The sequence below is a fragment of the Carcharhinus amblyrhynchos genome, chromosome 11, assembly GCF_965287045.1.
Source record: "Carcharhinus amblyrhynchos chromosome 11, sCarAmb.v2.hapA, whole genome shotgun sequence".
NCBI classification, from domain to species: domain Eukaryota; kingdom Metazoa; phylum Chordata; class Chondrichthyes; order Carcharhiniformes; family Carcharhinidae; genus Carcharhinus; species Carcharhinus amblyrhynchos.
In genome coordinates, this window is record NC_137334.1 from 7,776,322 (window position 1) to 7,803,739 (window position 27,418).

At 42.6% G+C, this 27,418-nt stretch overlaps 2 protein-coding genes and 3 non-coding genes across 8 annotated transcripts in view; 4 read left to right on the forward strand and 1 right to left on the reverse strand.

Moving 5' to 3' along the window:
- The window catches only part of LOC145349904 (protein FAM117B-like), a 334,408-nt gene that overhangs the window by 254,941 nt on the left and 52,049 nt on the right, over positions 1-27,418 (reverse strand). The gene's annotated exons all lie outside the window — the stretch shown is intronic.
- The window catches only part of nop58 (NOP58 ribonucleoprotein homolog (yeast)), a 49,456-nt gene continuing 27,866 nt past the window's right edge, over positions 5,829-27,418 (forward strand). For all 3 annotated transcript variants that reach the window (XM_080198538.1, XM_080198537.1, XM_080198536.1), the window contains exons 1-9: positions 5,829-5,940; positions 11,811-11,887; positions 12,956-13,008; positions 13,522-13,646; positions 15,299-15,435; positions 17,273-17,337; positions 19,664-19,798; positions 23,259-23,404; positions 26,117-26,243. In XM_080198538.1, the coding sequence (XP_080054664.1) occupies positions 5,896-5,940; positions 11,811-11,887; positions 12,956-13,008; positions 13,522-13,646; positions 15,299-15,435; positions 17,273-17,337; positions 19,664-19,798; positions 23,259-23,404; positions 26,117-26,243 (910 nt within the window). In that variant the 5' untranslated portion in view covers positions 5,829-5,895. The remainder of the gene's footprint in view (positions 5,941-11,810; positions 11,888-12,955; positions 13,009-13,521; positions 13,647-15,298; positions 15,436-17,272; positions 17,338-19,663; positions 19,799-23,258; positions 23,405-26,116; positions 26,244-27,418) is intronic.
- On the forward strand, positions 12,205-12,289 carry LOC145350399 (small nucleolar RNA SNORD11B). The gene has a single exon (XR_013888187.1). It is a non-coding gene; the product is annotated as a small nucleolar RNA SNORD11B (small nucleolar RNA).
- On the forward strand, positions 13,704-13,788 carry LOC145350398 (small nucleolar RNA SNORD11B). Its single transcript, XR_013888186.1, has one exon. It is a non-coding gene; the product is annotated as a small nucleolar RNA SNORD11B (small nucleolar RNA).
- Positions 23,727-23,811, forward strand: LOC145350397 (small nucleolar RNA SNORD11B). Its single transcript, XR_013888185.1, has one exon. It is a non-coding gene; the product is annotated as a small nucleolar RNA SNORD11B (small nucleolar RNA).

Below are 27,418 nucleotides of genomic sequence, written 5' to 3' on the forward strand. Positions count from 1 at the left end.
TGAAATATTTACAAGGCACAGTCTATTGCTCAATCTGTATTCATACAGTGGACCACAATTCATTTTACAAACCTCTAGAGATGATATGCAAGTCACAGGCACTCAAAGAGCAACTCCTAAGTGGCCAAAGGCAAACTGGGAAGAGGAACAGCAAAACCAATAGACTAGTAAAAGCAAAATATGTGGGTACTGGAAATTGAAATAAAAACAAAGTGTAGGTTAAACTCAGCAGGTCTAGCAGCATCTGTGGAGAGAGAAACAGTTAACATTTTGAGTATAACTCTTCCATAGAACTAAAAAGAGGTTAAAATGTAAGAATTATACAGTTTGGGAGGGAGGGTGGACAGAACTGAAGGTCAGACATAAGACATAATGGGTGTTGTTGTGGCTGCTGCACAGTGTTTTTAACCCTTACACGGTGGACAAAGCATTGAGAATCAACTTCTTGTTAGTACAGTAATATTTATTGACACACACTATTGATGTTAATCACCCACACAGTCAATTCTAAGTTATTTGCAAAATCCTAGTGTTCAAGTTCAATACTAGACCTTGATTTAACTTTTGCATGATTGGCAAGTACCCAGGTGAATATTGTCCTTTATCTGCATGTTGGTCTCTGTAGCCCTCTGCGTAGTCTAGTCCTTTGGTTTGGTCTGGTCTGACACTCCTTTTATCTTTGCTGTGGTGGTGTTCCTCTTGCTAGTGGTAATCACCACTATTATCATTCATAAGAGAGAGATCCTTCTGTTGTGCAGCACCTTTTATCCTCATTGGTTTTGTGCCTTTTTTTGGTTATTGCCAGTTAATCAATTAGGGCTTGATTACCCTGATCAATAGAGTCCAATCAGCTGCTGCCACACCGATCTCTGGGTGTGTACCAAACAGCTATGCCTGTAGATGCTGGAGACACATAGTCACATACCTCCCTCCCAACTAAGAGGTGGAAGTGTCCATCATCTTTGAGATGGCCTTTGTCCTGTGTATTCAAAAGTCTGCAACTGCAGCCTGTTTATCTCTGTTCAATTTCTTTTGAGACTGCAGCCTGTCCATTTTTGTACTTGGCCAATTATCCCAGTTAATCGCCATCTTAGGTGGCCCATTTGGTCATAGTGTTAATGGTGAAATATGGACTAAAGTAGTGCTAATAGTGGCATAAAGGTAAGATAGCACAATATGTTAATAAGAGAAGAAAGGTCTGCTCATTGGAAATAAAACTGAAAATCAAGGGACAGCTGACTGTATGGGGTTGCATTCGATAAATAAGAACATAAGAAATAGGAGCAGGAGTAGGCCATCCAGCCCTTCGAGCCTGCCCCGCCATTCAATAAGATCATGGCTGATCTGTCGCTGCTCAGTTCCACTTTCCCGCCCTCTCCCCATAACCCTTAATCCCCTCTCCTATCAAAAACCCATCAACCCGCATCTTAAAAATATTTAGCGAGGCAGCCTCCACCACTTCAACGGGCAGAGAATTCCAGAGATTCACCACCCTTTGAGTGAAGAAGTTCCTCCTCAACTCCGTTCTAAACCGCCTCCCTTTTATCTTGAGGCTGTGCCCCCTAGTCCTACATATTTTGCTTTTACTAGTCTATTGGTTTTGCTGTTCCTCTTCCCAGTTTGCCTTTGGCCACTTAGGAGTTGCTCTTTGAGTGCCTGTGACTTGCATGTCATCTCTAGAGGTTTGTAAAATGAAGGGAACCAAAGAAGTAAAAAGCGGTCGATGGAGGGAAAGGTCACAATCTGAAGTTGTTGAACTCACTGTTGAGTCCGGAAGGCTGTAAGGTGCCTAATCAGAAGATGAGGTTTCAGTCTTCTAATTTGTGGTGGGCATCACTGGAGCATTGCAGCAGGCCTAGGATGGACACATGAGCATGACAGCAAGATGCTGAGTTGAAATGGCACGTGACAGGAAAGCTGCAGTGATGTTTGCAGACAGACCAAAGGTATTCTGCAAAGCAGTCATCTAGTCTGCGTTTAGTCCCCCTAGTGTAGAGGAGACCATATTGGGAGCAGTGAATACAGTAGACCAAATTGAAGGAAGTGCAAGTAAAATTTTGCATCACCTGAAAGGGGCTCTTGGCCAGTGAGAAGGGAGCACAAAAAGAGGTAGGTGTTGCGCCTTCAGTAATTGCATGGAAGGTCCTGTGGAAAGAGGATGAGGGGCTGGGGCGATGGAGGAGTGGGCCAGTGTGTCACAGAGGGACTGTGGAATGCTAATGGGGTAGGGGAATGGTGAGGGGAGATGTGGCAGAAGTGACAGGAGATGATACTTTGAATGCAGAGGTTGGTGGGATGAAATGAAGAACCCTGTCATGGTTTTGGGTGTGAGGGGAATGGGTGAAGGCAGACTTGCGAGAGATGGGTTGGACACAGTTGAGTTTTTAAAGGTGACATCATCAAAACAGGTGCGATGGAGGCAGAGAAACCAGGAAGTGGGATGGAGTTCTTACAGAGAGTGGAGTGTGAGGAGCTGGAGTCAAGGTAACTGTGAGAATCAGTGGGTTTGCTCAGGTGAGAGTAAAGATTGAGCCTTGCTGTCATGTATAGATCATCTTTACAAACAATAATGGGAAAAAGCTCAGCTGAGCTGCTATTTGGACAGTAAGAAGTCTCACAACATCAGGTTAAAGTCCAACAGGTTTACTTTAACCTGGTGTCGTGAGACTTCTTACTGTGTTTACCCCAGTCCAATGCCGGCATCTCCACATCATGACTGCTATTTGGACGCATGACATGCATTAAGATGCCAGAGCATGAATCAGTCATTGATTAGGAGATTGCAGAAAATAATGCTGAAAGAATGTTGCAAAGTTTTATGCAGACCACAGAAGAGAAGCTAGACAGTTGGATGTGATGCCAGGTAATGAAGTCCTGATGAGCTGCGACAGTCCAAGTACGAGGGATACGCCATTTTATCCCAAGTTATATACAATCATTGCCAAGCAGACAAAGTGTGACTTTGTAGTGACCAGAAGGTATCCATGGCTGACGAGGGAAGTCAAGGATAGCATAAAAGCAAAAACATATAACGTGGCAAGGATTAGTGGGAAGCCAGAGGATTGGGAAACCTTTAAAAGCGAGCAGAGGACAACTAAAAAAGCAATAAGGGGGAAGATGAAATATGAATATAAGTTAGCTAGTAATATAAAAGAAGATAGTAAGAGCTTTTTTCAATATATAAAAGGTAAGAGAGAGGCAAAAATAGCCATTGGACCACTAGAAAATGAGGCTGGAGAAGTAATAATAGGAAACAAAGCAATAGCAGAGAAACTGAATGGTTACTTTGCATCAGTCTTCATGGTGGAAGACATCAGTAGGATGCCAGAGCTCCAGGAGAGTCAGGGGACACAAGTGAGTGTAGTGGCCGTCGCTAAGGAGAAGGTCCGGGATACCGAAAGGTCTGAAGGTGGATAAATCACCTGGACCGAATGGACCGAAAGAGATAGCTGAGGAAATTGTGGAGGAATTGATGGTGATCTTTCAGGAATCGCTGGAGGCAGGTAGGGTACCAGAAGACTGGAAAGTAGCGAATGTAACATCGCTGTTTAAGAAGGGAGGGAGGCAGCAGGCAGGAAGTCATAGGTCGGTTAGCCTGACTTCGGTCGTTGGCAAGATTTTCGAGTCCGTTGTTAAAGACGCGACTGCAGAGTACTTGGAAGTGCGTGATAAAGTAGGACTGAGTCAGCACGGCTTTGTCAAGGGGAGGTCGTGTCTGATAAATCTGTTAGAGTTCTTTGAGGACGTAACGAGGGAATTAGATAAAGGACAGCCAGTGGACGTGATTTATTTAGATTTCCTGAAGGCCTTTGACAAGGTGCCATGTAAGAGACTGTTACTTAAATTAAGGGCCCATAGCGTTAAGGGTAAGATCCTGGCATGGATAGAGGATTGGCTGACTGGCAGAAGACAGAAAGTAGGGATAAAGGGGTCTTTTTCAGGATGGTAGCCGGTGACTAGCGTTGTGCCTCAGGGGTCAGTGCTGGGAGCAGAACTTTTCCCAATATGCATTAACGATTTGGAGGAAGGAACTGAAGGCACTGTTGCTAAGTTTGCAGACGATACAAAGATATGTAGAGGGACAGAGTGTATTGAGGAAGCAAGGGGGCTGCAGAAGGACTTGAACAGCTTGGAAGAGTGGGCAAAGAAGTGACAGATGGAATGCAATGTAGAAAAGTGTGAGGTTATGCACTTTGGAAAAAGGAATGGAGGCATAAACTATTTTCTAAATGGGAAAATGCTTCAGAAATCAGAAACACAAAGGGACTTGGGAGTCCTTGGTCAAGATTCTCTTAAGGTTAACGTGTAAGTTCAGTCAGCAGTTAGGAAGCAAATGCAATGTTAGCATTCATGTCGAGAGGGCTAAGAATTCAGAGCAGGGATGTACTTCTGAGGCTATTCAGTCAGACCCCATCTGGAGTACTGTGAGCAGTTTTGGGCCCCATATCTAAGGAAGGATGTGCTGGCCTTCAAAAAGGCCCAGAGGAGGTTCAAAAGAATGATCCCTGGAATGAAGGGCTTGTCATATGAGGAATGGTTGAGGACTCTGGGTCTGTACTCATTGGAAGTTAGTAGGATGAAGGAGGATCTTATTGAAACTTACAGGATACAGCGAGGCCAGGATAGACTGGATATGGATAGGATGTTTCCACTAGTAGGAGAAACTAGAACCAGAGGGCACAACCTCAGGCTAAAGGGACGATCCTTTAAAACAGAAATGAGGACAAATTTCTTCAGCCACACAGTGGTGATTCTGTGAAACTCTTTGCTGCAGAAGGTTGTGGAGGCCAGGTCATTGAGTGTCTTTAAGACGGAGATGGATAGATTCTTGATTAATAAGGGGATCAGGGATTAAGAGGAAAAGGCAGGAGAACGGGGATAAGAAAAAATCAGTCATGATTGAATGGATATCATTGAATCCTGCAGGCTTTACACATAAACAATGCTTTAAGGTTGTGATTGGATTTTTCTGCAATTTTCTTGGCCAGTTCTCGAGGAAATAAGAGACCTTCTTTCTTGCAAATGCCAGTCAGCATATGACAAATTTCCTCAATGCTGGGTGCAGAGACTCGCACTGCCAGACATTGACTACGAATAGGAATAATGACTTTTGATGTTGAACTACAGCAAAGAATTGATCAAAGAATTGAATGGAGTAGACTTCATGGGCTGAGTGGCCTAATTCTGCTCCTATGTCTTATAGTCTTATGGTTGTATTCCAAGGAAGTCCTGAGGAGAGATGATTGTGCAAGGACTTGAGTATAAGATACTATATAATACTCAGATAAGGTATTATAACTTACACTTTGTACTACACGCGGGATGGAAGGTCAGGTAGCAGATGCTGAAAAGTTAGCTAACGTGCAGATGTTATTTAATTTTTTGGTAAATGATGTTATTCTTTTAGTTAAGTCAATGACTTCAAGTGTTGTTCTTTCAGCCTGAGGTGTGACCGTCCGGCCAGAGAAAATACAGAAAAATTGGACCGATTGGTGTAAGTTGGCGAACTAGATAACACCATTTTAAGGTGAATAACAGAAGAACGAAGACAAGATGATGAGAAATATTTGGACTGGGATGCACCACAGAATAGTGTGCTGGAAGAAATTCAGTCATGGTTTTTAAAAGGAAATTAGCTAATTACCTGAAGATTAACAAATTGCAAAGTTACAGGGAGAAGGCAGTGGAATGGGGCGAGGTGAATAGCGCTTGCAGACAAGTAACAGAACCACGATGGGCAGAACAGCTTCTCAGTGCGGTGCTCTTAGCCCCGCCTCCTCCAACGACGCGCAGACTCGCGGGATTGCCCCCCCCCCCCACTTCCGGGAGTTGCGCATGCGGCAGTTGGACAGTAAGCCGCGTGGTGTTGGCTGTGGGATTGAGTGAGGAGTAGCCATGTTAGTGCTGTTCGAGACCGCGGCCGGTTATGCCATCTTCAAGGTAAAGCTTCCTGGAGGAGAGGGCACACTGAGCTCGGGGCCTCATTGCCGGGCCGCCTCTAGCCCCTCACCCGGACCTCCTCTCTCTCTCTCTCACACTTACAGCCTCCTCTCCCCCTCCCCCGCCCGGCCTCTTCTCGCCCGCCTCGGGCCTCATTGCCGAGCCTTTTCTCCTGGACCTACCGCCACCCGCCCCCCCCCCGCTTCTCTGGCGAATCTTTCTTTCACGACTCTGGTCGCTTTTTCTTTCCAGGCTCGGGCCTCACCACCGAGCCTCCTCTCGCCCGCCGGGCCGCCTCTTTTCCCTCTTGTCGGCCTCCTCCCCGCGCACACGTGCCTGCCAGGGCGGCCCCATGTAATTCTGGACTCGTATCTGTAGTCACAGCAATGCCAGAATCTACTTTGTTGAAACGTATATCACTCTTGCTGTTTTCTTTGTCTTTCATGCCTGTCTGTACAGCTGAGGTAGCCATCAGGCTATGTACTTGGCGATGACTGAATTCCCCTGATGAACCATCACTCGGATCAGCATTCGGAATCGAATACTGGTTGGAGAGCAAGCTGCAGTCAGGAGGCTTCTACACTTCTAGCCAGATTCCTTTTCACTGCTTGCTACTTCCCAACCCATCACTTTTTGATAATGCTCATGTGAAGTTCCTTCAAAAGTTTTTGTATATTTCAGATGCTAATAGTTTTTAGAATATTAATTTTAATTCCAATGATAGTGGCCAATAAAGTCATTTGAAAGGAAGCAAAGTTTATCAGAGGTTTTCTCCCTCTTCTATTTGTCCATTTCCAATGCATCACTTGGTGTTTCTCTTTTAATAGCCCATGTAACAACTTCATTTTTTAAAAAATGAAGTTACAGGATGTGGGTGTCACTGACAAAGCTAGCATTTATTGCCCATCCTTGGTTGCCCTTCAGAGATGGTGGTGATCTGCCTTCTTGAACTGCTGCAGTCCCTGGGGTGTAGGTACATCCACATTATTGTTAGGGAGGGAATTCCAGGATTTTGGAAGGAATTGCGAGATATTTCTAAGTTGGCGAGTGAGTTGGAGGGGAAATTTCAGGTAGTGGTTTTCCCAAGTATCTGCTGCTCTTGTCCTTCTAAGTGGTAGTGGTTGAGGGTTTGGAAGATGCTGCCTAAACCTTGGTGAGTTCCTGCATTGTATCTTACAGATGCTACACACATAAGAACATAAGAAATAGGAGCAGGAGTAGGCCATCTAGCCCTTCGAGCCTGCCCCGCCATTCAATAAGATCATGGCTGATCTGTCGTGGCTCAGACAGCTGCTACTATTCATCAGTGCTTGAGGGATTGAATGCTCTGGAAAGGGTAACATTTGGGTGGGCTGCCTGGTCCTGGAAGCCGCTTGAGTGTTGTTAGGGCTCCACTCATCCAGGCAAGTGGAAAGTATTCTATTGGACTCCTGACTTGTGCCTTTTAGCTGGTGGATCGGCTTTGGGGTGTCAGGAGCTGAGTTGCCTGCCACAGGATCCCTCGCCTTTCATTGCTGTGTTCACAGCATTTATATGGCTATCCATTTCAGTTTCTGGTTAATTGTAACACCCAGAATGTTGATTATGCGGGATTCGGTGATGGTAATGTCACTGAATGTCAAGAGGCAATGGATGGATCCTCTTTACTTGGAGATGGTCACTGTCTAGCGCTTGTGGGGTGCAAATGTTACTTGCCACTTGTCAGCCCAACCTTGGACATTGTCCAGGTCTTGCTGCATTTGAACACAAGCTGCTTCAATTTTAATTTATTATTGTTACGTGCATTAGTATACAGTGAAAAGAATTTTCTTGTGTGCTATGCAGACAAAGCACATTCTTCATAGAGAAGGAAAGGAGAGGGTGCAAAATACAGTGTTACAATCATAGCTTGATGAAGATCAATTTACTGTAAAATAGGCCTAATCAAAAGTGATGGTAGCGGGGAAAAGGCCGATCTTGACTTGGTATGTGATCTTAGGCTTTGTATCTTTTTCCTGACGGAAGAAGGTGGCAAAATGGTGTGTGTGTGGTCCTTGATTATGCTGGCTGCTTTTCTGAGGCAGTGGAAGTGTTGACAGAGGCAGTGGATGGAAGGCTGGTTTTGTGATGTACTGGGCTTTGTTCACAACACTTTGTACTTTCTTGCAGCCTTGGAAGATCAGGAGCCATACTGATCTGAAAGAATCAGGATGCTTTCTATGATGCATCTGTAAAAATTTGGTGAGAATCATAGCTGACATGTCAAATTTCCTTAGCCTCCTGAGAAAGTAGAGGCGTTGGTGGGTTTTCTTAACTATAGCGTCGTGTGGTGGGACCAAGGCAGGTTGTTGATGATCTGGACACATAAACACCCAAAGTTTTTAACTATTTTTTGGGATGCTTCGTCTTAAGGCTATTTGTGATGGTGTATATTTTATTTGGCGTAGTCTTCCTGTCCATGTGGGGTTGGATGTAAACTGCTGTCAGGATCACGAGGTGAACCCCAGCAGAAAGTAGTAGGGGTGGCATTTCACTGTCAGGTATTTTGGATCCAGGGAGCAGAAAATTGCCAGTGTTGCTACGTCTAAGCACCAACAGGTATTGATTAGAAGGCAGATCCCTAGCCTTGCCTGAGGCTACAGCATGGTCCGTATGATGAAGCCCTCTGGTTGTAGAGCGCAGTCCAGTGAAGCAGGTAACTAAGATGTGAATAGTATTGAACGTTGCGCAGTTATCTGCGAACACCCCCACTTCTGACCTTGTGGAAGGAAAGTCAAGGGGCAGTGGTTAAATTCTTGCCTGTCTGAGATCGTGATTGCCTGGCACTCGGCTGAGGCAAATACTACTTAGCGTTTGTCAGCCCAAGCGTGGATATTGTCCAGGTCTTGCTTCATTTGGACATGCAAGACCTGGATGTATCTGTTGGGTCATGAATAGTGCTGAACATTGTGTTATCATAATGAACATCTCCACCTCTGACCTTATGATGGAAGAAAGGTATTTAAAACAGCTGAGGTTGTTGGGCCTAGGATAGTGCAGTGATGTCTTGGAGCTGAGATGGTTAACCTCCAACCACCACAATTTTCTTCCTTTGTGCCAGGCATCACTCCAACCAGTGGAGGTTCCTGTAGACTCCAATTTTGCCAGGGCTCCTTGATGACACACTTGTTCAAATGCCTTGATGTCAAGGGCAGTCACTCTCACTTCTGACCTTTTTGTCCATGTTTGAACAAGGCTGTAATGAGTTTAGAAATTAAGTGACCTTGACTGAACCTAAACTGAGCTTCAGTGAGCAGGTTATTGCTGAGTAAGTGCTGCTTGAGGGCGCTGTTGATGATTCCTTCCATCACTTTACTGATTGAGAGTTGATAGACATGGTGGTAATTGGCCAGGTTGGATTTTCCCTTTTTCTTAACTACAGGACACATCTGGGCAGTTTTTCCCTGTTGCCAGGTAGGTGCCAGTGTTGTAGCTGCATTGGAAAAGATTGCAGCAAGTTCTAGAGCACAAGTCTTCAGTCCTGTTGCCAGAATATTGTTAGGGCCCATAACTTTTGCAGTATCCAGTTCCTTTAGTTGTTTCTTGATATCATGTGGACTGAATAAAATTGCTGAAGACGATAATATTTAATTGGGGACCTCTGGAGGAGACTGCGTTGGATCACCCACTCAGTACTTGTGGCTGAAGGTTGTTGTGAGCACTTCAGCCTTATCTGTTGTACATTTGTGCTGAGCTCCTCCATCATTGAGGATGGGGATATTTGTGGAGCCTCTTCCATTCATGACTGAATATGTCAAGACTGCAGAGCTTAGATGTGATCCATTGGTTGTAAAATTGCTTAGCTCTAAAGTATGTGTCGAGCAGACGTAGCATGGATTTGTTAAGGGGAAGTCGTGTTTGACAAATTTATTGGATTTCTATGAGGATGTGACTGGTGCGATAGACAGAGGGGAGTCAGTGGATATGGTGTTTTTAGATTTCCAAAAGGCATTTGATAAGGTGCCTCAAAATGTTGCTACAGAAGGTTAGGGTGCACGGAGTTGGGGGTAAGGTGTTAGCATGTATAGAGGATTGGCTGTCTAATAGGAAGCAAAGATTTGGTATCAATGGGTGCTACTCTGGTTGGCAGTTGGTGACTAGTGGAGTGCCGCAGGGGTCGGTGCTGGGGCCTCAACTGTTTACCATTTATATAGATGATCTGGAGGAGGGGGCTGAGTGTGGGGTGATGAAATTTGCTGATGACACAAAGATGAGTGGAAAAGCAAATTGTCGGGGGGTGTGTGGAAGGTCTGCAGAGAGATCTGGATAGGCTGAGCGAGTGGGTGAGGACCTGGCAGATGGAGTACAATGTTAGCAAGTGTGAGGTTATCCACTTTGGCAGAAATAATAGTAGGAGGGATTATTATTTAAAAGGCGAAAAGCTGCAACATGCTACGGTGCAGAGGGACCTGGGGGTCCTTATGCATGAGTCACAAAAACCCAGTCTGCAGGTGCAGCAGGTGATCAAGAAGGCGAATGGAATGTTGGCCTTTATAGCAAAGGGGATAGAATATAAAAGTAGGAAGGTCTTGCTGCAACTGTACAGGGTACAGGTGAGGCTGCAGCTGGAGTACTGTGTGCGGTTTTGGTCGCCACACTTGCAGAAGGATATATTGGCCTTGGAGGGAGTGCAGAGGAGGTTCACTAAGCTGAGACCGGAAATGAGGGGGTTGGCCTATGAAGAGAGACTAAATAGACTGGGTCTGTACTCGTTGGAGTTTGGAAGGATGAGGGGGGATCTTATAGAGACATATAAGATAATGAAGGGGGTGGATAGGGTAGAGGTAGAGAGATTCTTCTGGCTTAGAAAGGATAGCAGGACTAGAGGACACAGCCTCAAGATTGGGGTGGGGTGGGGCAGTTTAGATCAGAGTTGAGGAGGAACTTCTTCACTCAAAGGGTGGTGAATCTCTGGAATTCTCTGCCCGTTGAAGTGGTGGAGGCTACCTCGCTAAATATATTTAAGTCATGGGTAGATAGGTTTCTGATGGACAGGGGAATTAAGGGTTATGGGGAGAAAGCGTGACAGTGGAACTGATCCACTTCAGATCAGCCATGATCTTATTGAATGGTGGGGCAGGCTCGAAGGGATAGATGGCCTCCTCCTGCTCCTATTTCTTATCTTCTTATGTGTCTAGCACAAAAGGAATGACATGGGTGTCTTAAAATGTGTTGGTTAGGGGGATAAGTGAGGTAAATGTGAGGTTATGGAGATAGGTTGGAGTGGATCTGGGTATGATACTCTGGAGAGTCAGTGCAGACTTGATGGGCTGAATGGCTGCCTTCTGCACCATAAGAATTTTAATATTCCAATAGCAAGTTGACTTTTCTGATTGTGGGGAAGTGGGTTAAACTGATCTTATTGTTCAGTTATAAAGTGACTATGGATGTTAGCTTTTGGTGTGTGTTTGTTTTATATGTGAATATGTGTTTCGATTAAAAATACACAAACATATACATATTGGGGAGCAAAGCGTGGCTAGAATACTTATGTTTCCCTGCTCTGACTTGCATAATCAGTTAGCTGTGAGATTTCCTAAAGTTTGGGTTAACATCATCCCTTGGTTTTACCACTTTGGTAACTTAATATGTTTGTACACAGATACAATTCCACAAGTACCCTTCACTGCTTTATATAAATGCAGTGTGTCTTTTAAGCTTAAATTTTGGTGGCAGCCCACTCAACTATAAGGACGTTCCATTTGAGTCGTATCTTGGTCGTGTACTGCTTCCACAGCCAGATGTAACTTTGACTGTTTTTCTTTCATTTTGAGCTACAGAAACTGATTTTTGAAAATTTGTTGTTGTGCTGATTAACACTTTGCCATTCTGACCTTTTTTTCTTTCCACAGGTCCTGGATGAGAATAAACTCCGAGAAGTGGACAACTTATGGCAGGAGTTTGAAACAGCAGAGAAAGCAAATAAACTGTAAGCTGTTTGAAGTTGTAATAAGTCTGCTTAACAAAACCAAATCAGATTTTTAAAGTTACCCAAGATGCATGTCAGAATCTTGAGTATACCAAATACCACTGATGTTCCTGCATAGATCTGTTAATAGTGCCTTTTTTTTATTGATGCAGCACTTTGAAAAGTACTAAAATCACCTTATGCAGGCTTAAGTTGGACTATTACAAAGTAACCTGTTTTATTAACTTCTGTTTGAAGAGGACGGGATGACTGGTTATTGTGTTAATCACAGTGCACAGTCCTTATCTGTGAGGGTTAACCACAATCTTGTCCAGCACTGGCTGCAGTGATGATGATGACATTGTCACTCTTCCTGATGAAATGCTGAGGGTGTTTCAGTCACTACTTCATCTGAGACTGCCAGTGTTGGATTGCTTCATCACACCGTTACATGTATGTTCATGTCTGTATTGTTTGAATTAGCATTTCATTGTGTATTTGATACATGTCAAGATGTGGGAAAGGAGATCTCCCGTGGATGAGACTCACTGGTACTTAGTCGAACACTTTGTTGATTTGAGTATTTATGCTGAATGTGGGTGGGCTATTGGATGGGGTGATTGCAACTGATCTAATTCTGTCCTTGAATGCAGTTGGAGTAAAGATTATTGTAAATCAGTCAGGAGGTTTGAAGAATCCTTGAATTTCTTTTTCAGTAACACGTGCTAAGCCTAGTGTAATGAATTGACTACTGTCTTGACTCTGAGCTTGTACAGATCTGAGTTTCGGGCAGTACTGAGTCAGCTCAGTTCACCCAATGCAACAAGTCCTATTTCTAGGCATGAAGGAAAAGTTGACCTGGAATTTCTGCTGATTATCATCCATTACTCCTGCTGGAAATTGCATGTTGGGATATGGATTGTGTATAATGCTGCATAGTAATTCATTGCTCCAAGCCTGTTCAGCATAAGGAGTGGCAAATTGGATAAGGTACCAGTAAAGCTGTACCTTCATATGATTTGGTACATTTACCGAGGAGGGAAAGAGAAAATGTCAGTCATTTGTTATTTCATATCTTTTTGTCTGCAGTGTGAAGTTAAAACATTTCGAAAAATTTCAAGATACTACGGAAGCTCTTGCAGGTAAGAGAGTCACAATGTTCACAGCGAAGAGCATTATTGAGTCTGTCATGACATTTCCTGCCCCTCCACACTTGAGCCAGGACAGTGTTGGTAAGACCAATGTGAAGGGCAGACTAACAATGAAAAGAGAATGAGAAAGATTGAGAGACATGATTTTTGTATGACTGTTGATCATTTTTGGCAGAAGTGGGGTGCGAAGTTGAGCTTCAGGGAAGGAACGACAGAAGCCAGTGTACTGAATCTTGATTTCAATTCAACATGAATGTAGGATAGAAACTGTTGCAATGGATGACATTGTTTAGTGGGACAGGGGGATAAAGTTCTGAACATGTTGATATTCCTAATTCAAGAGTATATGAAAGTTAAGTTAATATGGGTCACCTGTCATGCAAGCAAGCCTTTTCCTTGTATTCCCTTAAAATGGGAAGGGTCCATGTGCTCAAGCTCTTGTCCTGATTGCTTTGGTGCTATTGTGTTTTCTTTCCCTCAATCCTTTTTTTCTTTGACTTGCAGCTGCCACTGCCCTGGTGGAAGGTAAGCTTGGTAAAAGCCTGAAGAAAGTACTGAAGAAAATAGCTGCAAAGGAAGCCCATGAACAATTGGCCGTTGCAGATGCCAAACTTGGGGGTGTCATAAAGGTAAGGAAACTGTAAACTAACATTTTGTGACGGATTAACCACTGTCTTGTCCAGAACTGGCTGCAGTGATGATGATGACTTTGTCACTCTTCCTGATGACATGCTGAGGGTGTTTCAGTCACTATCTCATCTGAGACAGCCAGTGCTGAATCATTTCATCACACCAATCACTTTGTTATTAAAAAATGTCTTCATCACATTCCCTCAACATCTCTTGCACAGGTCTTTGAACAGTCAGCTAATGGGAACATCTTTTCTTTGTCTACCTCATATAAATCTGTTATAATCTTGTACACCTATCAAATTTCTTCTTAATCCCCAACCTAATCTTCTCAGTAATATCCCTCATCACTGAAACCATTCTGATAAATTGTTGCACCTTCTCAAGGATCCTTGCACCCTTCCTAAAGTATGGTGACTAAAAAGGTAGCACAGTGCTGATACGAGATTTTCATAATTCTACTTTCGGTGTGATGAATCTGCAAATCTGTCACTACATCTGAGACAGTCTAAGGTGATTTATGGGGTGATGTTTGCAATAACTTTTCAATTGTAAATCAAATCAGCTTCTACTATCTGGCAAGAATGAACGTTCTTAAATGATGACTTCAAAAGGCTTATTAGCCATTAAAAGGTTGAAAGGTGACATTGTAGTAAGCACTGCTGTCTCACAGCACCAGGGATAATTTCAATTTTAACCTTGGGTGACTGTGGAGTTTGCACGTCCTCCCCATTTCTGTATGGGTTTTCTCTGGGTGCTCCAGTTTCCTCCCATAATTCAAAGATGTGCAGTTAGGTAGATTGGCCATGTTGAATTGCTCCTTAATGACCCATGGTGTGTAGGGATTAGTAGGATAAATATGTGGGCTTAGAGTTGGAGTGATGGTGAAGGTCTGGGTAAGGTACTCAGAATCGGTGCACTTGCTGGGGTGAATAGCCTGCAGCTGCACAGTTGGAATTCTGTATAAAGTCAAAAAAGATAAAAAGACAAGTGTGCAGGAAGAGTTAGAAAGCTTAACTTTAACAAGTGAATAGACCTCTTGCAAGTTCCTCAGTTGATCAAGACACAAAGTGATAATTCCAAAATATGGATAGCATTAACAAAAATGATATCAGACAAAATGGCATCTTAACCACTCATTATAACAAGTATAACTTAGCCTGAAAACAGTTTGGTTACACAAAAACTATTGTTTTGATACGACAAACAATAATGAGTTCTGTTTAGCCTATGAACTGCTAAGCCATTACAATGGTAGTTAGTGCTTAATGAATCCAAAGTATTTCTAATGTTGCTTGAGTACTGTACTTGATATTCTTGAATAATTCTTATTGTCCTTTGACCAGCTTAGAGAATGAGGGGGAACAATTAGATTTCAGACCTGGTTGGAGTAACATGTGAGGACTTGCTTGGATTTTTTTCCCTTGTAGGCTAATGGTTAGATTTTAAAAAGTAGGCAACCATTTGATATATGCCTGCTTGGTTACTATACTTCATTGCTGCAGATGAATGAGGTGTCATTTTTGTAATAAAATGCTTTCCACCTCATGTTCTTGGGGGTTGAAACATAAATGGGAATTGGGCTTCCAAATGATTGCATGAAGGAGAGAAGAGCACTGTTGTAATCAGGGCAATTTTTTTTTGTTTGTAGGACAAACTTAACCTGAGTTGCATTCACAATGCTACTATTGGAGAGTTGATGAGAGGAATTCGCACTCAGGTGAATGGATTAATCACTGGCTTACCGTCTCGTGAAATAAGCGCCATGTCTCTTGGTCTTGCACACAGGTATGTATGGGACCCATATGCCAAAACGAAAAGTATTAGCAGTTATCCAGTAAATTCCATTGTTTGCTGGAGCAGAGGAGTGAAGGAGCAGAGAGAGAGATAAGAATTTACCTGTTAAAAACCTGTTTAAATAAGTTTAAAGCACTTTGTTCCTTGTAGAACTGTTTAAATCATTTAAAAGCATTTTTGTGGGCTTTTTGTATTTACCTCTTTAAGAATTCTGAGGGAGTGGTTAAAAGGGAGTTGTGGGCCAGCAAGCTTTAAATCAGCGCCAGGTTTAAAAAGAGGCCTGGTGTAGACAGCGGGCAGCGGAGTGAGGGGGAAGCAGAGTGAGCTATTGGGGCTTAATATCAAAAGGGCTTGAGAGAAAAAGGGCCAGGTAAGTTCGTGTGGAAATTTTCAATACTACTACAGTGAATAATGGAGGGGCATGTGATGTGTTGTTTCTGTACGATGTGGGAACTGGTGGACCCCAGGGTCCTTCCCAGTGACCATGTCTGCAGTAAGTGCAGGTTGCTGGAGGAGCTCCAGCTCAGGGTAAATGAGCTGGCCTCTGAGCTACAGATGCTGAGGCTCATCAGGGGGAGAGAGGGTGCCATTGTCAATGGGGTGCAAGTGATATCCACCCCCCCTAGACTGGCTAACTCTAAGGGTCAGCAACAAGAGGGGGGTGGGGAGCGGAGGAAGGGGGGTGGGGAGCGGAGGCCTCAGCCTCTCAATCTGCATAACAGGTTTGAGGCTCTTGCTTCCAGTGTGGACGAGGGAGCAAAACCCAGCTTGCAGGTGCAGCAGGCGGTCAGGAAGGCGAATGGGATGCTGGCCTTCATAGCGAGGGGGATTGAATATAAAAGTAGGGAGGTCTTGCTGCGGCTGTATAGGGCATTGATGAGGCCGCAGCTGGAGTACTGTGTGCAGTTTTGGGCGCCGCACTTATGCAAGGATATTTTGGCCTTGGAGTGCAGAGGAGGTTTACTAGGCTGATGCCGGAGTTGAGGGGGTTGAGCTATGAGGAGAGACTGAATAAACTAGGCTTGTACTTGTTAGAGTTTAGAAGAATGAGGGGAGATCTCATTGAGACGTATATGATGATGAATGGGATGGATAGGATAGAGGTGGAGAGACTCTTCCTGCTCAGAAAGGGTAGTAGGACTAGGGGGCACAGCCTCAAGATAAAGGGGGGGCGCGGTTTAGAACGGAGTTGAGGAGGAACTTCTTCACTCAAAGGGTGGTGAATCTCTGGAATTCTCTGCCCGTTGAAGTGGTGGAGGCTGCCTTGCTAAATATTTTTAAGACGCGGGTTGATGGGTTTTTGATAAGAGAGGGGATTAAGGGTTATGGGGAGAGGGCGGGAATGTGGAACTGAGCCACGACAGATCTGCCATGATCTTATTGAATGGCGGGGCAGGCTCGAAGGGCTAGATGGCCTACTCCTGCTCCTATTTTTTATGTTCTTATGTAAATTCATCAAGGAATGCATAGACTTCCAATAAGGTAGGGGCTATACATGCATGAAAAACATGTGTAGTTTCTCAGGCAGCTATATGTAAAACTTGTAAGACATTGGAATCTGTTGCAACTAATTGTTGCATGATCATGTATTAAAGAGAAGGAATTGAGCAGGCTAATGTTATGTATACTTGGCGCTACAGAGAGATTCATTGAGAATATTATGTATTGGACAGAGGTCAGAGTGAAATGTTCTGGTACGAAGTATAATCTGTGTTTAGCAAAGAAATCTGGTATTGTGTATGATTTGTAGAACCTATTTAGTATCTAAACTAAGCCATGATGAAAATAGGTTAGCCAGCATAATGTGTGCATTTCCTTTTTGTTTCAGTCTGTCCCGTTACAAGCTGAAGTTCAGCCCTGACAAGGTGGACACTATGATCGTGCAAGCAATTTGTGAGTAAGCACCAAACATACCCATCAAGTGTTTGTACTAGTATTAGATTGTTGTTGTTCAAGGTCTTATTGGTTACAGCATTCAGTCAATTGCTGGAAGCAGTTTGATTTGTCTGTCTGCATTTCCAATTATTTTTGCAGGTATAAGACACAACAAAAGCATTCATTTCAGTAGGAGACTATTGTTGAGATTCCTGCTTCTCCTTGCTGTCTGACAGCTGGAAGCTGCAGGTCTGAGTGTTTGCAGAGGGAGGCTGAGCTTCATCTGTGCTGCCTTTTACATTTGAAGGGCTTTGCTCTGATCATTGATTTGGCTGGAGGTGGAAATAGGGCTATTGTGAGATAAACAGCCTTGAACAGAATTCAGGGATTTCAAGTGAGATGGAGAGAAAAATTAGGGTAACAGCACAAGTAAAATCCTGTATTCTTGAATGCCTTGTGAAAAACCGAGGATTAAAAAAATCGTCCAGAATCTGCTTTTCTTTCATGGGATGTGGGTGGCGCTGGCTCAGCTAGCACTTATTGCCCATCCCTAATTGCCATCTGGGAGGTGATGATGTGCACATCTTGAACTGCTGCAGTCCATGTGATTTAGGTGCACCCAAATTGCTGCTAGGAAGGGGGTTCTAGCTTTGACCAGTCTGAATGAAGAAAATGGTTGTATGCTGCCATCCTGGAATCGAAAGTAAACCTTTTGAGCCAGGGAACCAAACAAGTCTAGTTATAGCCGTAGATATAATATTGTTGTATTAGGCCAGAAACTCCAAGATGTTTTATGAAGCTAGCCGAGACCTGAAGTTTTACATTTGATTTTGGCATAGTTAAGCATAGATGTTTCACTCAAGGTATGATTCAGGTGAACCATGAGGAAGGTTTTATCAAACAAAATTGATTAAAGAACACAGTTAAAATATAACACAGAAACTAGCATAGCTTTTCCCAGTTACAGGATTTAAATGTGACACGGTATAATTCCTAAAAGCTCGCTATCTGTTGTTCCAAGATAAACACCATTCCATAGACATGTACCTTTTTCAGACTTGGCACTTTTTTCAATGTTGTGGTGCATAGCTTAATAGGTGTTCACCAGTTGTGTGGGTTTTTCCCACAAGTGCAATGCGGTAACTTTGTAGGACCCTCAATTGCACTCTTGTTTATTGTCTTGGCATATCCTACTGTCATGGATTTACTGCTCGTAAGTTTTCTCCTGAAGAAACTTTTGTCCTTTTTCTTATATTCAGGATGATTTGTTTCCAAATGACTTGAGTTTAGCTGGTACTGTAGGATTGTTGGGTAATATTTCATAGCACACAACATACTGTGCTTGAGGGGTATGTTGGTCTCCAGAGCACATGAATCCAAGGGATTGTACAGTTGCTTTTTATTTTCTACCGCTTATCAGTTGATGTGGGAAGCAAGTCGTACATTCTTGATTGTTCACCAGTGATCCCCTTAGGTGGTTCATCTTCACTTGCTTCTATGAGCCATCCTACTTTAGCCACAGATCCAATGCTGAGTAGCATGCTTACATTAGCACTAGCAAGTGAGAAAATACGATCACATAGTAAGAACTCAAAGCTTGTGACCTTTGGCATTAGGAAGAGACGGTCATTAAAATATTTGGCAGCTGCCCAGACTACACTCAATATCACCCCTGGCCAAGCCCCTTAAGAGTTTAAACCCCCCCCCCCCCACCGGCGTCAGAAATGGTACTTAACTCTGCTTCTGCTGGACTTTGCCTCATTGCTATCACCTTCTCTACTCAGTCCATCAACATCCAATGCTCAAAGAGGCTGGGCTGTTATTGGCCCATTTGTTGTTTTAACTTAATTTGAAATTGAGCCATTGTTCCAGAATTTGAACAGCACTTGTCAGTCACATGACTGCCTGGGCCACAATGGAATCACTGCAGGCTTTTTGTGGGACCCACTTTGGGAATTCCTGGCCCTTACATCATGGTACTGATTTCATGCTAATGAGCAACAGGGTATAGTAATTCAGCTAATTAGATTCCAGTGAATGACTGTCCATTCTTTGCCCTATAGCTTCGAACACTGGGTATAGGGTACACAGGTTGCTTAACTGTTTTCTGTGTCTGTGGTGTTGGCTTGGAATTGGACTATAAAGACATGTCACCTGATGTATTTTTTGCAGTGAAAATATTAGCCATTCAACTGCTAAAAATAATATATATAGAGATCTGGTATTTGGAACCTATTCTGTGAGGAGAACAACATTATTCCATGAATACATAATTAAATACATGACGGCCTGTGATTTTTTTTTTGTGATGTTTGTTTTCATTGAAGTCTCTTGTTGTCTGTAGCCCTACTGGATGACTTGGATAAGGAGCTGAACAATTACATCATGCGCTGCAGAGAGTGGTATGGATGGCATTTCCCAGAACTTGGAAAAACCGTCACTGATAACTTGGCATACTGCAAATGTGTGCAGAAATTAGGTACCTGTCTTTCTTGCTTCCAGTTCGTTTACATTGTGCACTCATTAAACTCTTCAAATGGAAGATGGGAAGAGGCAGGCAAAAGTTTAATTTAAAAGCAATGTAAAAAAGCCAAGGTTGTAAAGCAGATTAATGAAACAAGCTGAGGGATAAACAATATATTCATGATGAAAGTGACACCAAGAAAAAAGTTGAAATTAGTGATACTGTCCAAATGTGTTAAGCCTTTGTAATAGAATAGACAAGTAAATAGCAAAGTAGAAATAAATGGGAGCACAGAAACATTTGGGAGTCTAATATACAACAGTAGACTGACCACACTAGTAGTGTAGTTTATCGTCCTTAAGTGTTTGTAGTGTTGGACAGAGTGAGTTAGAAAATAGAGGTGCATGGCATAAGAGTAATACAGTAGTCAGTTTCAAACTTCTGGATTGCAGAAGCCAAATTTCATTTGAATTCATGGGGTGATCATAAGTTTCTTGATCAATATAATGAGAAAATGAATATACTGGGAGCAGGCTATTTTAAATATAGTAATGTGCAGTGAATAAAGATCAATACACTCAATAAAGGAGCTCCTGGGAAGAATGATAAATTGAAAGAGTGATAAGAGTTTTATCTTGAATTTTGAGTGTGCTTTTAGTTATGAAACTAGAGTTTTAAATCTCAACAAAGCAAACTGACATGGACAAGTTATGAAAGTTGATTGAAAAAGTGGTTTAAAAGATGATGTGCATAAGCATTGAAAATAGAATACAATTGCTACAGTGCAGGAGGCCATTCAGCCTATTGAGTCTGCACCAACTCTCCGACAGTGTGTCACCCAGCCCCTCTGCCCTATCCCTGTAACCCCATGCATTTACCTCGCCACCCATCTAACCTGCACATCTTTGGATGATATTTAAGTATTCAAAAGTGAATCTTTGTTGCAAATTAAAGAATTTAAAACACTGGGAACAGTGGCCTGACAGGAAGTTAAATATATTATCAAGCAAAATGGATCCAGCACAAAATCCACCCAATTTGTCCATGCCAGCTGTATGTGAGAGCAACTAAACCATTCTAACTCCTTTTCTCTGTAACCCTATAAAATGATTTAAACAATTATCCAGTTCCCTTTTAAAAGCCACCATTGAGTCTATCTCCACCACACTTAGTGCTGATTATTGATCTTCTCCTCCAGTGCGAACAGTGGAACCCTCATGATTTTTGCACACCTTCATTAACTCTCCTCTCAACTATTCCTTCTGTAAAGGTGAACAGCTGCAGCTTCTCTGATCTATTCATGTTACTAAATTTCCTTATTTCTGGATCCATTTTTATGAATCTTCTCTTGTGAACTCTTTTGTGCCTTCACATCCTTCGTTGATTGTGGTTCCCAGATTTAGACACTGGTTCAGACTCAACTGGAGTACAATGCTTTTATGTGTGTGTTGTAACTTGTTTGCTTTTGGGTTCTATACCTCTATTTATAAAGTCCAGGATCCTGTATGCTGTGTTAACTGTTTTCTCCACCGGCCCTGCCAACGTCCTTGTCTGTGTACGTGTAGCCTCAGGTCTCTATTCCCACATCCCTTTTCGAATTCTAACCTTTTATTAACATTTTGTAGTGCCCCACCTTCTCTCTCCTAGTGTATCACTTCACTTTGCTACGTATTAAATTTCCATATCATCACATATTCCACCAGCCTAAGGAGCCTTATCTCTGTCCTCACAATACTTTCAAATTATGTCATCCACAATTTTGAAGTTGTGCTTTGTGCATCAAAGTCAAGGCTGTTAATATAGGCCAAGGAAAGTGATGCTCCTGAGATATGGCAAACTCTCATCATTTATCTTCCAGTTTGAAAAACAATTGTTCTGCATCACTCAGGTTTCCTGTCACTCAGCCAACTTTGCATCCACTATTCCTTTCTATTCCATGGGCTTTGTTGGAAAGGCTATTGTATGGCACTTCTATCAAATCCCTTTTGCAAGTCCATGTGCACCACATCAACTGCTGTTACCCTCATCAGCCCTCTTCCAAAAAACTCAATCAAGTTAGCTGAACACAATTTGCCCTAAAACAATCTTTGCTAGTTTTTCTTAATCCATGTTCATCCAATTGTGGTTAATTTTGTGTAGCCTTCCAAGCCTTCCCATGACCATAATTAAACTGACCTGCAGTTGCTGGGTTTATCCTTAACCTTTGAACAAAGGTGTAACATTGCACCCTCCAGTCCTTTGACATTTTCCCTGTATCTAAGGAGAATCAGAATAGAATGGTCAGTGCTTCCAAAATGTTCATCCTTAATTCCTTTGTTATTCTGTGATCTGATTTGGTCCAGGTGACTAAGTACAGTCAGGCCTTTTATTACCTTTGCCATTGATTTTTTTTTCAGTATATCCAGTCCCTTGGGTACCACCTCTTCAGTGTGATTTTTTAGAAGAACCATCTTCTTTGGTAAAGAAAGATGCAATATAATCTTTAGTTTGTGAAATCCTTTTGTAGGACATGTGTTGCTGGCTGGGCCCTTGAGAAGCTGGTGATGAGCTCTGCCTTCAACAGCTGCAATCCATATGGAATAGGTACACCACGGTGCTGTTGGAAAGAGAGTTCCAGGATTTTGATCCAGCAGCAGTGAAGAAATGATGGGTGGCTTCTAAGGATGCTTGCATTTGGTAGTGTTCCCATGCATCTCCTTCCCTTGTCCCTCTGGGTGATAGAGGTTGTGGGTATGGAAGGGCCTTGGTGAGTTGTGCAGTGCATCTTGTAAGTAGCACGCACTGGTGTGATAGTGCATTGCAGGTCCAGGGAGCAGATGTTGGAGGTAGTGGATGGGGTACCAATCAAGCAAGATGCACTGTCTTGGATGGTGTCAAGCTTTTTGTCTTGTTGGAACTGCACTCCTTCAGGTAGTTGGAAAGTAATCCATTCCATTACACACTTGTGCTTTATAGAATGTAGACAGGCTTTGGGGAGTCAGGTGGTGAATTATTTGCTGCAGGATTCCCACCCTTTGACCACTTTTAGTCTTACTGTCTGGCTCCAAGGACTATCCAAGCCTGACTCTGAGGCCTGCCAACCCCATCACTCTGCTGTCCATGCTCTCTCAGATATGGAGATTTCAGTTTTGTGCTGTTTCCAGCTTATCAAAGCAAGCTGGCTTCTCTAGAAACCATTTGGACAAGCAGCTCTGTGGTATTTTTAAAGTTGTACATATGAGCCTGGCATTGGGTTCTGCAGAGCCCTGTTTGGGAAACCCTGCAGTAAGGTGATGGCTGATCTTTGGCCTGAACTCCACTTCTTTGCTTTAGATTCCAAAAATGTATTGATCTCTGACTTGAACATATTGAACACCTACTGCCCTTGGGTGTGGAATTCCAAAGATTCACAGCCCTAACAGCTATTGCAATTTATTGTAACCTACTTGTATAAAATAAGTTGATTTTCAGTCCTTGTGTGCTTATCACTCAACAGGAGATAGAACAAATACTGCCACCACAGATCTTTCAGACATTTTACCTGAAGAGGTGGAAAATGCAGTGAAGGTTGCAGCTGAAATATCCATGGGAACAGAGGTGTCTGAGGAAGACATTGCACACATTATACACCTTTGTGATCAGGTAGGTGGTGCTGTTTATTTTGTTGACACCTTGTGTAGTATACTTAAGAAATGTTATTTTGTGGAATTTCCCTTTGAAGCAGTGGATTTCTTTAGCTTTTGGAAATGGTAAACTTCAATCTGAGGGTACTACTTTGTGATCTGCAACTGGGTTGCCATTGGCCAAACTCATTTTACATGAAGGAACATCCCAATGGCAATATCAGTTAATCACAGGTTGCCTTGATTCTTTTGAGTGCTGTGATTATTTATCCTTTGTGATACATAGTCTATTTTAAAATATGTTTTCTTCCTTGCACGGAGACCTGAATCTTTTCCAGCACTGGCAGCAGTGATGATAATGACACTGTCACTCTTGCTGATTAAATGCTGAAGGGTTTTCAGTCACTACCTCGTCTGAGGCTGTCAGTGCTGGGTTGTTTGGTCACTCTTTTAGGTACACGCTTGTCAGGTGCAGTAACCCCACTCCCACACTGATGTGCACGTTTTACAAAATGGCTTTCTGCACATATCAAGATTTCTGGAGTAAGTCGATTGTAATATTGCGGCAGTTTGAAAAGTTGTTAGTATAGCCTTTTTCCATATCTCTCTGAACTACTAAAGTTGTTGAATCTTTACTGTGCTGTGGTACAGTTCCATGGGGCCTAGGCCTGAGTGGCCATTTTTCTGTTCGCGAGGTTAAACAGTGAATGTTTTACAGGCCATTTACCTCAAAGGTATCAAACATAGCCGTTGATCATTTAGCTTCTTGAATCTGCTCTGTCAATACAGCGTGTTTGTGGCTAATTTTTAGCCTCATTCCACTTTCTCACCTCCTCCCCATATCCCTTGATTTCCTGAGACACCAAAAGTCTGTCGTATCTCAATTTTGTATATATTCAATGATGGAATATCCACAACCTCTGACTCGCAACTCTTTGGGTGAAAAAGAATTCTCCGTGTGATTCGTCCCTTATCCAGATCTTGCAAACAGGATCTCAGTGTCTGAACTGGTGTGCTGTTCAGCATGATTTTACTAGGTGGCAGCCTGATGCGAGAACCCTAGCTAATATTTCTTTAGCAGAAGTGTTGGTTAACTCCAGGGCTTCTGGGGCTGCTTCCCCTAGTTGGAGGATACCTGGCTTACTGTCCTGCAACCCTTTGAAAATAATTTTCTTTTCATTAGAAGTATGTCTTGTTCAATGTATTGGAACTACACTTTACTTCCTCTTTTAAATTACAGGCAGCCCTGCCTTAGTTTTGAGTTGATGTGCATCTTGTAAATAGTACACATTGGTGAGAGAGCATTGCTGGTATATGCAGTAGATGTTGAGGCTGCACTGCTTGTGCATGTGATAGCCTGAATTCAAGATATGTATACCTTTTTATAATGCAGTCTCCTGCAATAACGTCTGACCAAATTGCTTCTTAGCTTCCGAACAGTTACTTATTGGATCTCCAGTTACAGTTGCATAATCTCTTAAGATTTTACTCAGTTGGTTTTGTATTGATCAAGGTGGGATGGGAATGAAACAAGTTTCTTATGAAACATTTTTTCTTATGAAATCCACTGTCCTCTTCAACCACTCCCATCTTTGGTACTGTTATAATCTCCATGGGAAAGTGTAAACCAAAGTAACCAAATGCAATATACTGCACCTCTCTGCGCCCCCCCAATCCCCCCCACCCTCCACAACAGAAGAAACTAGCAACGAGATTCCATTTATTGTTGCTTTTACTTTAACATGAATTGGAACCACTGCAAACTACAAATGAATTAGTAGACAAATGGCACTTCAAATAAGGCATATTGCACTTTAAGTGGTAAATACAACAAAGATGCAGCTTATGCAACCACAAGCATCCTCGTCATTCCCTGTACAAGTGCGTGTAATCTGCCTTTGATTTGGCCTTCAAGTTGTAATCTATCCGAGGTCTTCTGAAATGGTTAATGCTGATAAGGCAGATGTCAAGAACCCTCTTGTTGGGGCTACATTAGTCCTAAAGGTGTCACTTTCCAGATTTCCTTTACAGCCAACAGCAAAACGTGACTCATGATCTGCTCCTCTGATCCAAATGCTCTGCTGTTTCACATGCTGAGATACTTGCACCACTTTTTAGGATTCAGTCTCTTTTATCTTGCTTGTACGTTGTTGCGTTAGGATATTTTAGAATTTTAACCCAAAAAAACTTTTTCCTGCGGAAGTTTGGCTTCACCTCATGTGAATTCTGTGCTCAATTTTCTGTCTGCATCTATGTGCTGATCATCTGGCTACAGCTTTCTTTTGTCTAGCAACTCTCCTGTATGTCTGCCAGCTACATGGTTTCTGGTCTAAATTTCCTTCCCATTGGTACTGCATGCAGGTCAAGGGTGTCAAGTTCACATGATATTTTGTATTCAAGAAAATTGATCCCTTCAGAAGTGATGCATTCTTAAGTCCTTTTTGTAGACATTTTAAATAATTACAAATTTTCCTAGCTGCTGCTTAGCCTTCGCTGTATGGTAATCTTAATTGCTGAATGAAGCTCCGCCATTTCTGTAATCTTAGAATGCACCAGATTCCATTGTCATTTTTAGTAATTGCAAATCCATTGTGCTAAGTTGTTCCTGATGTCTTCGTTCATTTCTGCCAAGTATTAGGAGGATATGCATTCATGTTGCTATGTATTAGAGCATGGTTCATTGTGAAATTCTGCTACATGTGACAAGTTACATGCATCCTGTCCCTTCAAGGTAGTGCAGATCTCAGAATACCGCACCCAGCTGTACGACTACTTGAAAAACAGAATGATGGCCATTGCTCCCAACTTGACTGTGATGGTTGGAGAACTGGTTGGAGCCAGATTGATTGCACATGCTGGTTAGTAATTCTATATAACATGCAGAAATTTGATCTGAGAGTGTCTTGCACTGTCTAATAATCAAACTTGACTGCTATATTTGATGTCTACAGTATTGAAAATTCTATTCTAATTTGGAAAGACATTTCCAAAGTAAATTCAGAATGACGTTTGTGTATCTAGTGGTATCCAGAATAAAGAGAACTAGAAGAGATAAAGGAGGAAGCACCAAAACTTACCTTGTCCAGCGAGTACAATGTAACTGCTATTTGTGAGAATAAGGATACAGACCATGGGAATGATGTGCAGGATGCTGGCAATGGCACCTTGGAGGGAAGCCTGACATGGTAGTTACAGGGGATTCAAATATGGGAAGGTGGGGATGGGGGTGTTAGTGTTGGCCAGTGATGGCTTTCTTTGGAAACATGGTTGAGTGTCCCACATGTACTGTTGTAAGACACCATCTCAAACTGGCTCAAAAAGGTTGGGAGGAGTCGATGTGACCATGTTTGGACCAACCATAAAAAATATACGTAAGAAGTCCTTTTTGGAGAGTGCAATGAACTAGGAGCTCATTCAAAGGACAAGACCTTTGAGTTATAATTTCTGGATTATCTGAGCCACATGAAAATTTGCATAGGGATAATCAGGTTAGGGAGATGAGTGTGCAACTGGTGGAATAGTGTGGGAAGGGTTGGTTGCATTTCGTGGGATGCTGGCAAATTTACTGGGGCAGGAAGCAACTGTGCCATTCGTACAAGCGCCATGTGAACCAGGATTGGATTTGGTTCACAATGAATATGATAAATACCACAATCACAGGAACTTTAAACCAGTAAGCTAGTGTAGATGTGCTCACGTGGAAACGGTAGTACAAAATAACAGTTTGTAAATGAACAAAAAGGAAAAAGAGTAGACTAACAATCAGAAAAACTAAAAGATGAAATGGGAAATGTAAGAGTAAAACATTAGGCAGAAGGATAGGTTAAGCTATGTGGTTCAAGTAAGACTGCTTTCTAAAACAGAAGGTACATGGAAGAAACTGAATGAATTACAGACGTGCATTTACTTTTGAGGGCATGACATAGTAGCCATTACTTGCATCTGGTATGTCTGAGAACAAAAAGCAGCTCCATAGAGAAAATGGTACAAGGATAGGAAAAGCTTTAATGAAGAATACAATCACTTCAATGAC